Genomic DNA, 13172 nt, shown 5'->3' on the forward strand with positions numbered 1-13172 from the left:
TGCGATTATTTGTCAAAATAAAACTGGTGTACTTGTGTGTTTACTTTTCCTGTGATTTGCCTCCAGAATGTAAGCCCTGTGACCACACTGACCACGGGCATCGTGTTCATCTCTACAGCTCTGCTAATTGCCCACAGTGGTTAGTCAAGGAATGCTTGTCTGGTGAAATGTGTTTAGCTAGTGATGGCCAAGTGTTTGTACATCCTATTAACTCTGGGCAGCTGTCATCAAAGATGTTGATGTAGTGCCAAAGCACCTGAAAGTAATCAAAGGAAGCCACAGGGTCTCTTTTGAACTTGCTGCTATTGTTCTGAGTTTTGGTTTTAGCTGAGGATGTCCTTTTTCCCTTCCTTTATCTTTTTTACAGTGCTCCAAACAATGAGTGGTCTGTAGAGTGTATTTTTAAGATGATGATAAGAAATCCCTGGAGGTCTTTTATAGTGAATCAGTATTGAATTTGATGTTGGAGTTTCCCAGAAGGAAAAGAGCTCAGGTTTGCTTTCTTCAGTTGCTTCCTTTGGCAGGTCCTGTTCCTGTGGGGACTTTGTAAATTTCATTTTCCTTGTTAATCCTTTAAAAATCATGCATTTGTTCAGTGTAACAAAATAATGTGTTTTAGCGCAATCATCTACAAGGAGAGCGTTGTGTGTTTTCTAAATTAGTGTTTGTCACAAGTATGGTTTGCAAAAGGTTCTCTCTCTTGGTGAGGATGATTCGTATTTTAGTGTTATGACCTAATATTTTCTTGCATGTTCTTTTCTTAACACATGCAGTTTCTTGGTTGAGGATACAGGTCAGTGGTAGAGCAAATTTCTGGCAAGCACTGTGCTTGCTGCCCAATCCCCATCTTTGTTTTGTCAGTTACCATACTGAAATAAAGTTTATCACTGCCCTAGTCCCCTTCCTGTCCCCATAGTGTTTCTACTCTGTATTCATGTCACATACATTCATCCAGCTATATAGACATTTGAATCTAGATTCTGCATTCAAGAGAAAACAGGCAATATTTGTCTTTCTTTTTGTCCACATCACCTTCTCTTGTTTTTCTGTCTCTTTAGATCTCCCTCATCCTCCTGAGTAATTCCTCTTTCATTTTATGTGTGTGTGTGCCCATATATATAATGGCCATCTAGGTTGTGCATATGGTTGAAACCCAGTAACATTTATCTGAGTCTGATGTATTTCACTTAACTACATGATCCTTATCATTCATTTCTCTGCAAATAATATAATTATATTCTTTATGGCTGAATAAAATTTCCTGTGAATTTATACTACATTTTTATTATTCATCTGTTGATGGACATCTTAGCTGATTCCATGTCGTAGCTATTGTGACGAGAGCCACAGTTTTTAAAAGAAGAAACATGAATGACCAATGAATATGTGAAAGTATGTTCAATTTCCTTAGTCATTATGAAAATGCAGATCAAAATAACATGGAGACTGCATCTCAGAATGGCTGTCACCAAGAAAACACAAAATTCTGGCAAAAGTGGTGGCATTTTACACTACTGATGGTTATGAAAATTGGCTTTTGGAGCAAAGAAGTATAAGCCCGAAAGTGAATGTGTAGCTTAGGTTTTTCTTACTGCATGGCAGTCAGGAGTGACGATAGTAACTGTCTTGCCCACCATCCTCTATCATAGCATTTTTATAAAATATTTCTACCTATCGTGTCTAGCCTTTAGACAAATGCAGTAAAGGTGTCTGCACAGATTTGATCTTGAGAACTGTGCACTCTTTTCTCATTGTTTTGGGTCATGTTCTTCTTGGAGTTGGGTTGGCTCTGTTTCCACAGCAGCTGCAGAATCAAAGTATGTGATGTATTTCCTATGTATCCATGGACCTACCATATGCTAGGTATTATTATAATCACTGATGACTTGACAAGGGACAAAGAGAAATCCATGTCTCAAGTTCTGTCTCCTGTGATCTTAATAATTCACTCACTGCTAGTTTGAGAGACAATCTCAGATTTCAGCCAAGTTTCTGTTTGTGGGAAGATTTTCCTCTAGATATAATGGCAGCTTGATGAATCTAATGTCATTTTCTACCTCTTCCCTGTTGAAATAATAAATTAAATAAATCCCCGTGGTGGGTTTGCTATTGTGTTCCTGAATAAAACACACACGCACGCACGCACACAGCCTTTGTATTTTAATATACCTTAATCATCACAATAGCTGGGCCACTGTCTAACTTCCACACAGTTAATCAACCTTCTGCCAATAATCCCGAGTTATTACTTACTAAATTCTATACTCTATCTTGGCTGCTCTGGACCCAGAGTGCTGGCCAACCGGGCCAAGCACTGGGCTGTGCTCTCCTGGTTTCTTCACATGGAGGTCATGCCTCTCTGTCCTGCACTCTTCTCAGGCATGTCATGTTGGATCTTCTTCTCCCCTCCTTCTCCTGGTCCCAAGCCTGTGAAATTCCAAAAACCCCTCTGTCCTTCCCAGCTATTGGCTGTTGGCATTTTTTTTTTTTAAAACCAATCAGAACCAATTGGGGGCAGGTTCTCAGAAGCTAAGTGCAGATACTCCTGTAGGCAGTTTTGGGACCTAGATTAACATTAGAATACAAGCATCATTAGGCCAAACCCACACACTTCATTTCATAAAACCATATTCCTTTTGCCACCAACAGCTTTTAACTTGAAGCTTCAGCATGCACGATCCCCCCCTACACTCTGTTTCTCATGATTCACTCAAGAAACACCATGTTTCTCATGGGATATTAACTCTGCTTCTGAATTCTAGCATTCTGTCCACAGGAACCACTTTTGCCTAGTTCTGAACTTGAGATATTGAATAGGGACTTACTAAGCTCTTCCCCTCATGTCTTTGTTTAGTGAATATTGATTTCTTGCACAACTTTCTAAAATAAATGTTTTAAGTGAAAGAAAGATTTAATACTGTATGATTCAGTGCAACATAATCTATATGTGATTGTATGGTGATTATGGAGTTTGGAAGATTGTGTCACATACCCTGGAACTAGAGTTATAAAAGGCTGTGAGTCACCATGTAGGTGCTGGGAATTGAATTTGGGTCCTTTATAAGAGCAACCAATGCTCCAAACCACTGAGCTACCTCTCCAGTCCTCAATTTCAAATGTTTTAAAATCTATTTATGAATTTATTTTATTTACCACGGAAACATGCCTATTCTGTTGCAAACTCCCTAATTCTCTTTTAAAGTCACTAGCCCCTTGCAATGATTTCCAACATATATCTTGTCCTCTGATTTTCAAAAGAAGGAAAATGGAGCCAGCTATGGTAGCAAACTTTGTAAGATTGCTGAGTTCAAAGCCAGGCTGGGCTACATATTAAGTAGGGGGCAAGTATAAGCCACAGAGTAAACAGACATGAGAAAAAATGAAAAGGGAACCAATTACTAGATTTCAGTGATATGAATATGTATTTAAGAAAGGTAAGAAACGTTTAGATTGGGCAGGCTGGTACATGCCTGTAATCCCAGCACTCCGGAGACTGAGACAAGAGGTTCACAAGCTTTAGGACAGCTTGTGTTAGAGTGAGAGAAACTTTGTATTAAAAACAAAAAAGGCAGAAGCAACAGAAGGAGCAGAAGGAGAAAGCCAGGAGATTGAAAACTGGCATCTCTACAGCATGAAGTTCTTCACTCAAGAGCTTGGCCTTGAGATCCAAGTTTCCACCTGTCCTACTTGTATGATCTAATTGAAAATGTAATGGACTCTCCTACTTTACTTTGGTTTGATCAGTGCAGATATTTTAATTTGAAAGCTGTAGTGGTACAAAGCATCCTTAAGCCCTGGGGGTTATCAATCATGTTGTACTCCTGTAGAGCTATTTACCCAATAAGGGGTGCCAGAATTCTTGAACAAAACCAGCTCCCATTGTGTAATCGCGCGCACACAGGCACTGGTATGTTTGAAGTATTTCAAGTGTAGCATGTCTCCACTTGTTTTAGCAGTAGAGCATAGAGTTTTTCATGACATTTTGTCAACTTAGAAACTGATTGCCCCTCTTGGGCTCCTTGTGAAAAAGAAATTACTGGACACTTCAGAGTTATTGGAGAGTGATTGAATCTTTTGTCCTAATCAATAGAAAAATTCTAAGTATATTTTCTTCAAACTTAATTAGATGCTATTTACACCACTATCGAAGTGGTATAATAATGTCTCATATTTTTTTCAAACATTGGATACCAGAATATAACACACGTAGAATAGAACACACACGTGAAAGCTGAGTGTAGTAGCATATTCTTCTAACTCTAGCAACCCGGAAGAAAAAACTGGGGGCTGTAAGTTTGAGGAAAGCCTGGGCTATGCAGTGAGACCTCTCTTTCTCTCTCTCTCTTTGTCTCTCTCTCACACACACACACAAGAAAAATATTAAAAATAAAAATAATGCCCTCAGCATTTAAAAATAAATAAAAGGAAAGCTCATTGTTTTAATTTTTATTAAACAAAATTGTACAGTTAGTAAAAGAACCTCATACTTAGAAATATGCTGAGCTATTGCTTTAGAAGTACATTTTATGCCGGGCAGTGGTGGCGCACGCCTTTAATCCCAGCACTTGGGAGGCAGAGGCAGGCGGATTTCTGAGTTCGAGGCCAGCCTGGTCTACAGAGTGAGTTCCAGGACAGCCAGGACTACACAGAGAAACCCTGTCTTGAAAAACCAAAAAAAAAAAAAAAGTGTATTTTATTATTTATAAAGCACCTGCCTTTACAACGGTATTGTGGTAGCTACTGCCATTCTTAGTTTCCCAAATGGCAAAGAAAGCAAAATATTCTGTATTTCTCCTATCCTTCAAGCTAATGGGTGAGTACAAGAAGCTGAATTCCACTTTTTTTTTAAAAAGGACTATTCCTGTAATGAATAAGTATTTTTGTTTTTCTTTTCCTTGCCATTTTTGTCTCACCATAATATTTTCTCTCTATGAATCTCATTTTAACCAATAAATATACTATTTTCATAAAACATAGTATAGAAGGAAGGAACTGCTGTGTCTCTCCTGCTTATTATAGACAAAGATATGTCAAGAATAAGGTGGTATGGCATTGCAGACGGAGCTCAGTGGTTAAGAACACTGGCTGCTGGTCCAGAGGACCCAGGTTCAAATTTCAGCACCCACGTGGTTACTCAAACTCCGTGATCTAAAAATTCCAGTTCTGAGGAGCTGATGCCTTCTGCATCCCTGGACGCTGCATTCACTTGGTATACAGGCATCCTTCCAGACAAACATGCATACAATTAAGATAAAAATTTTAAAAACATCCCTTGAAGATGAATAGGGTGTCATTGCATAGAAACGAGTTTTATTTGAATAACAGCTGAGAAAATGCCCACCATCTGTCCTTGTGGACACTAGGATGTGGTTTTATTCTTTTTTTTTTTTTTTTTTTGGTTGTTTTGTAGTGTGTGCTAAGAAAGCTTAAAGTCTTAGGTTCAACCTTGACACCAAAACAAAGGGTGGAAGCAAGACCTCAGTGACTGGCAAGTGAAGTGGAGGGAAGAATAATCTCTGTGTGTAGTGTAAGATTCATCTTCCTCTCAGCCAGCATTTCTCTGCTGTCATTACGTTTTCATCCAGGAAAAGCATTGCCTCTAATTCTTTCATTTAAATTCAGTCTCCAGTGCTCCCTGTCTTCCTATTGGAGAGACAAAAACAAGAGTGTTTAAGCAGGTTTGAACTGCTTTGACACAATAAGGTGGAAGTAAATAGGGAGTCACTTCCAATGATTTGATTCATAAGACATGTCATCATTCCCTTCCGTTCTTGTTCTAGCCCTGGGAACACTAGGACTGTTGCCAGATACACGGGCTTCTCCCCTATGGCCTCAGGGCTCGCCTTACATTCCATGGGCATTCTCAACTCTAACTCTTTCTTTGAGAGCTTATGTCTTTTCTATTTGGAGATGTCATTTCCTTCAGGAATCAAATGTGCTTGGGAACATTGTCACATCCTATTTGAGAAGCTAAAGCAATGCCACAATCTCTAAACACATCTGCCGCACACACATCTGAGTAGAGAGAGAGAAGGTCTTTATGTTCTCATCTCTGGATTAGGGTTGCACACACCAGAGCCTCCCTAAGGCATAGTGACTCATTGGAAGCAGGAGTCTGGTTTTTTCTCTTTTTTTTCTCTTTCTTTCTTTCTTTCTTTCTTTCTTTCTTTCTTTCTTTCTTTCTTTTTTTTTTGGTCATGTTTATCTTCAAGGCTACATTTTATATCTTTAATACAATTTCTGGCTTCAATTATTGTATAACTGAGTGCCTAAATAAGACTACCATGCAGTGAGTTTCTAAAATGAAAGGCTGTTGAGAATGTGTGATTTTGTTTTTGTTTGAATCAGTTGCCTTAACTGAGCTAAATGTGACACTGTAGTAATGACCATCATCAAGGTCAGCACAAGGACCAGCATTCCCTGTGTTTTGGAATGTGATTAGTAAACAGCTTATGGCTGTACCCACAGATTTTAGAAGAAGATTCTTGAGTGGCTTCCTGGTGAGGGGGGAAGCTTGTTGTCACCCTATTCATAACTACCTGTATGCTATGAAAATAGCAGATAGGGCTAGTGTATGTCTAAAGCAGGGGTGGGAAGCAGTGTTTATCACAGCATGTAGAAAGAATTATGTTTGATTTCTGTTAGTCACATTATTTGGGAAATTATGTGACTTCTCTGAGGGTCATCGTCCTATCATAAGACGTTATGAAAATATCTCAGGCGGCTGAAGATGGCCAGGTGGTTGATAGCACAGAGCGGTAGCTCTGTGTTCTTTCCCATCCTCACTGCTCCAAATTGTCACCCACTGTGCTTAATAAATTTCATATTGCTTCTGAATGTATGCTTCTTTCTTGAACAGTTATAAAATGCAAGCATGCATTTTTCCTGTAGATTTGATTTAGAAGATTTCGTCTCTCTGTCTTTCCCTCCATGTTCACAGATCTTTTCCATGTTTCCACATGATGAATTGAAGCAGGAAGCATCTTTTGAATCTCTCCCTCCCTCCCTACTTTCCTCCTGTCCTTCCTCTATTTCTTCCACTCTATTTTAGAAGGAACTGCGGTGCATGACCAGAACTGTGCTTCCTTTTCCGGGTCATGCCTGTGAGGCTTTTGGGCGCACTATCACCTACTTTGCCCTTTGCACTCAGCTTGCTTAGAGCAAGCAGATAAGATTGGCTCCTACAGTGCCTTCTTTCATCCTATGATTCCTAAAGTCTCCACTGGAGGCCTTGGAAATGTATGTCTCAGTCTGGTCAGCAGAGGGCACATTGGTCCTGTGTGTGTGACACTGGGTACTGAACACGCAGTTCTATAGCTGCGGTTGATGTTCTTGATGATGGGAAAGAGCCAGGCAGGGGCTGCAAATTCAAGTTGTGCAAAGGACATTTATTTCACAACACATTTCTGGCTTAACAGTTAGGAAAGCCGTCAGAGGTGGGGGAGGGCAGGGGCTGTTGACACTGTAAGAATAATTCTTGTAAACTGGACAATGGTGGTGCACACCTTTAATCCAGCACTTGGGAGTCAGAGGCAAGAGTAAATCTTGTAATTCACTGGAAAGCTTCATTTCCCTCTTAGGATCTAGTGGGCTGTGCTTCAGACCAGGCACGACACTCTTAATACTGTCCCTTCAAGTCACGGAGATATCAGCCTCTGGCATCCTAAAGGCTCTAGGGTAGTTCTTTCCTGTAGTTATATGTGAATGTTACCATCGTAAGAAGTTTGATAGTTATATTTAAATGGTAGTTCACGATTTCAAAAAGTTAAAAAAAAATAAAGCCTTAAAAATATATCCAAAGTTCCTCATGTTTAAATTATTCTTTTTTTATTTTTGACACGGTTTGGCTATTTTGTAAAGTCCGAGCACCTTTTGATGTTTTTTTTCAGTGCAGATGAAACTTCAATTCATATAAATCCACTTCGTTTGTTTTTGTCAGAGTAATTCCAAGATGATAGTTAGCATTATAGTCTATCTCTTAAACAATTCAGGGTACACTCGTAAAAAATAAAGACATTTAATTTAAAATTAATCAATCACTAAATCACTCCAGTTTATCACTTGCATCTTATTTGCTCAAACTAGGGTCAACCCTGGATTGCACTGTCTCTGTTTATTATGTTCCTTAAAACTTACTTAGTCTAGAGCAGTCCTCTGGCCATGCATGGTCTTGTAACATGTCCTACACTCAGATCTGCCCAGTTGTCTTTTGGAGAGTTCAGTTTACTTTTCTGCCATCTGTATGTCCTCCTTTGGGGTAATCTAAAGTCAGGATTAAAATAAAAAATGGAACAGTTTTAGCAAGAATGAATCATAGACTGTTGTGAGTCCTCTTAAATATAACAGAACTCAAACATCAGGTCAAGGCAGATGAAAAAAAATTATTGTAATCTAGCTGTTTTTGATTGATCAGGGCCACAGAACAGACTAGGAAGCTAAACTGCTACCCCGAAGGAATGTTGCACGTCATATTTTCGGGAAGAAATCAGAGATATGGGGAGCTGGGTGAGCTGTACCATTGTTCCCATCATATTTTGACATAAGGGTTTGAGCAAGGGAGTTTCCATCAATCAGGATAGGAGCTGGTTCCTGGGTCTAGAAACATGAACTTAGTTTGATCCTGTTAGCAAGATGGAGAAGTTGTCTTTGAGATGGCTGGATTCACAGTCATCTCTGTACAAGTTGTTGTTTAGGTGTGTAGACTCAGGCAACTGTTTACAACAGAAGCTGTTCAGCTATAGGGAAGCACTCAGCTTCCCTAGGCCCTGAGACCTTGAATTTAGTTTCTCTCTGTGATTAAATGGAGTCGGGAAATGAAATGGCAGTAATAAGTTTCTTTTGCGTGTTCCCAACAAGACAATATGTGTTTTTTTTTTAAACATTGTATGCATGAGAAGGCATATGTGCCCTGCTTACCCGACCATCTGTGATATTAGATTAAGGTGCTGATAGCCCAGTGCTTTCTGTAAACCATTACTGTAGTTTGTGATATCAAGATGTGTGTTATGTTGTTTTTTTTTTTTTTTTTTCCTGGTGTTTTTAAATACCATTTATATCTCTTGTCTGAATCGGGGACTTTGCAGAACTATCATTTCTCTAACTTAATCACCATTCTTCAGTAACTGACTTTTAGTTAATAGCTCTTCTTCATCTTGGGACAATTTGGTACTATCAGAAAGGCAGCTTTACTATGGCATTTTTAACCATTAATTCCTAGTTTCAAAATAAGGAATTAATTGATGGTGGCTCAATTGTGTTGAGCCTTTACTAAGTTGTGTTGACACTTTAAATGGTGGCAATTGAACTTTTCCCTTGTTTGACCATTTTCCTTATATATTAATGGCCCACATGAATTGAATATTTCAGCCAATTAAACTAATTATTTCTATGGTCAGTTTTTTTTATGCTAAGCTTATTAAAATGCGAGCCAATAACAGTTCCTTTGTTGCTGACTCCTTCCTTCATTGGCTGATGCAGCTCTGCTGTTTTTAAACATGCCTTTGCTCCCTTTGCCCAAATGTCATCCAGTCACTTTGGTAACAAACCTTAGTTTCTTTATTGGTTCTTTTTCTTAGAAGTGGTTAGACATCAAAATTCTGACATTTGGAATGTCTGCTGGTATTGAAATCATGTAGTTCATAGATCTTTTCAGTTGTCTGATTAATTCTTGATTTTTATAAAAAATTTGAATAATGAAAATTCAGATAGTAAGGCATTTTGAGAACTAATGGGATGTGTTGACTATTTGACAAGTACCACATGTTCTCACCACACTAATGGTAAGTATGAGAGGTGATGCTGATGCCCAACTTATCCACTCTGAAATATGTACATATTTTATCATATCATATTGTAACACAATAAGTATATAGTTTTTATTTTTTTATAAAATTAATCAGATAAAATTAAATCAAATTTTAAAACTTTAATTTGACATGTTTTTAGTAACGACTTGATTTTATAATTATATCTTTTTTTACACTGAAAATCTTGACCACCATAAGATATACTGCTTCATCTTAGTAGATAAGCAAAATAATTTCAAAATGACATTAGTATTAATGAAACCAAATAAACTTTAAATTTTCTTTTGATTATTTTTATAGTATAGTTTCATTTCAATGGAAAAGTGTTAGTATAACTTACTTAATGTTAATTTCAATTACTTTTCCTTGAAATATGTGTTGCCTGTTTTGTTTTTATCATAGGTTGATCACTTTGGGTTTTCTGACAGAAGAACTTTTAAACAGCGGTACCTAGTTGCTGACAAATACTGGTATAAAGATGGTGGATCAATACTTTTCTACACTGGTAACGAAGGGGACATTGTCTGGTTTTGCAATAATACGGTATGTACACATCAGTAGTCTGCTGAAGTAGTATATTTTATAGTGATAAGCAGGAGAAATGTTTGGCAGTATAGATGACCAAGAATTACTGTTTTAATTATAATGTTCTTCAAAAGTAAAAAGAGAGTGAACAAGATGACTCAGCTGGCAAAGGCTCATGACCTGACTTCATCCCTGAGCCCACTTGATGGAAGGAGAAAATCAACCCCTAAATGTTCTTCTTTGATGTCCTCAAGTGCGATGTGGCATGTGCCCTCCCCAAATGAGTACATAAATATAATGAAAAATAAAATAAACTCAATAGTAATAGAAAGACGGTATTAGTTCACGAGTGAATGAACAGTGTCAGTGCTAGGAATTCATAGCCAGCCTGTGCTGCCATCAAGGTCAGACGGAGCTATGTGAAATCCTGTCTCAACACAGACAGACAAGTAGCCAAAAAAAAAAAAAAAAAAAAAAAAAAAAAAAAAAATCACTTGTTTGGGGAAAACTTAGTTATAACACTAGTGGGCAATATTTTGTATTATTGATTATAGCCTGTGGAAGATAAATGTAAGGCTAGGAATTTTTTGTATTAATACTGTATGTTTAAAATGAAGATTTATATTGTGTGTATAGTTGATGATCAATAAATGTTTAGCAAATTTTTAATGAGTAAGACTGAAATGAAACCAATGCAAACAAAGAAAAATATAAAAGTTTGACTGTCCAAGTGGAAGAGGGGAGATACAGTAGCGACATTTTCACCTAGTTTCCTGTTCTACCCATTTTTAAGTGGTTAGAATTAAAATAGTATAATTTACTAGCTTGCTTCACTAACTTAAGTTTCTATCACCTTTTAACAATGCATCTATTAACAAGACAGTTTGGAAGGAACACAGACAGTACTGTGACTAGAAAATGTCAAATTTCTCCCAAGAAGCTAGGCTGTGTACTCCTGCCCAGTAGGGAGTAGGGCCTTCTCAGTGCCAGTGCCTGACAGGGCACCACACTCAGGGGATCTTGAGAAATGGTTGCTCAACTGAACTGAGTTAACAGGAAAGACATGACTCTAAGTATACAGTTACTGTCTTACTCATTTGTGATTATTGTCTTCAGATGGCCAACACCCAAATCTCCTGGGCATGGGGGTGCACCCCTCCATGTAGCACTCAGGAGGTGGCGGTCCTGCTTCTATAGTGACACACAGCCCGCAAAGCCAGACAATCAAAAGAAAAACAAACAAATAAATAATGTAAACGTCAGGCAGTGGTGATGTATGCCTTTAATCTCAGCCCTCAGGAAGCAAAGTGGTTTAAGACCAGTCTGGTCTACAGACTGAGTTCCAGGACATCCAGGGCTACACAGGAAAACCCTATCTGGAAAATCCAAAAATGTAAATAATATATGATGATGATGATGATAATACTAAAATAAATTTGTTTTAAAAATCATAATAAATAAATATACTTGAAATAGCTCCTGAGAAAAGTCATTATTAGGTAAGTGTCGAGATTCATGGGGCTATTTTGTATAAAACAGTTCTGCTTCGTCTCTTTCCTTTTTGATTCATTTTTCATTCGTTTGAGACAGTGCCTCTTTGTGTAACCCTGGCTGTCCTGGAAGTTGCTATATAGACTAGGCTGACCTTGAACCCAGAGATCTGCCTGCATCTGCCTCTGCTTCCTGAGTATTGGTATTAAAGCTGTATACTACACAGCATACTTTTTTCTGTAGCTACTCTTCTCTGCCAAACCCACAGGCAACCTTCCCTGGCCAGTTCCTCCTATTTTATTTCAGGCAGAGAGATGTTCAGTCTTGAGACCCCAATGCCCCTTTGGCTCTGCAGCCCCCACTGAACACTTGCTGGGTATCCATGTCCTGAGAGAGACAGAAAAGAGGAACACTTTTAACTAAGTGATCAAAGCAGATCCCAGAAAGTCAGATCCTAGAAGGGCAGCTCCCAGATCTCCCCAGCCCTTGGCATCTTCCTATAAACTGAAGCATTTCAGCTTGATGTTCACTTCTGGACATTAAGTCTTTGAGAAGCAGTGAAGACCATGAGCAGATGGATGAGGCTTCCGTTCTGACTGCCATTTTGCTATTTTGGTTGAGCAAGCTTTTAACTCCAGCCTTTTGTTCAGGGTGGATAGTAAGAATGCCTAACTCCCATAGGTGCGAGGACTAAATAATAAGATTAAAGAACCTGCTGGTACAGCTTGTTAATCCATGACATAGATCTCTTTTGAATGATAAAATTACCCTTGAAATGAACTCAGGCAAATAATAACAAAATGCATCATTTATCTGTTCAGTTAAGCCACTTCCTGTCAGAGCCTGAACCAATCCCATAGAGCTCTGCTCCTTCTCTTCAGACCTTGCAGTCTGGTGGTGTAAGACACACATGTGAATTCCGGCTGCAGCAGGTGCAGGAGTTCTTTGCAGCTCTCTGGTGTTGAGGGGAGATGGCCAGCGCTGCTGGGCTGGGGCATGCAGGGGAGGGTTGTGTGAGCTGGGTGTGGCTGGACCTGGGATATGTGGCAAGAGTGAGCATGTCCCTGAAAAAGAAGGTGGGGTCTTAGGAACACAGGTATCAGGGTAACATGTCCATGATCCCCACAGGTAGCTCCTCTAATTCCTTATAGATTGGTCAGAATAACCAAAGCCATTTTGAAGTTTCTATGCCTCATTAGGAAATAGTAACATATTAAACACCTACAGCATTCATGAGGCTTTTGATCCAGGCTAAACTGACTGACCAATTAGTGCTGTCTGCCTTGGATGCTTTCTTAGGAAGGATTCAGAGGGCACTGTCCAGTCAAAGGGAAAGAGGCAGCGAATGAC

General features: G+C 38.8%; 1 protein-coding gene across 1 annotated transcript in view; it reads left to right on the forward strand.

Moving 5' to 3' along the window:
• Prcp (prolylcarboxypeptidase) overlaps positions 1 to 13172 on the forward strand; it is a 44689-nt gene that overhangs the window by 13793 nt on the left and 17724 nt on the right. The window contains exon 2 of the mRNA XM_034489281.2: positions 10209 to 10349. Within this exon, the coding sequence (XP_034345172.1) occupies positions 10209 to 10349 (141 nt within the window). The remainder of the gene's footprint in view (positions 1 to 10208; positions 10350 to 13172) is intronic.

Source organism: Arvicanthis niloticus, chromosome 1 (genome assembly GCF_011762505.2).
Source record: "Arvicanthis niloticus isolate mArvNil1 chromosome 1, mArvNil1.pat.X, whole genome shotgun sequence".
NCBI lineage: Eukaryota > Metazoa > Chordata > Mammalia > Rodentia > Muridae > Arvicanthis > Arvicanthis niloticus.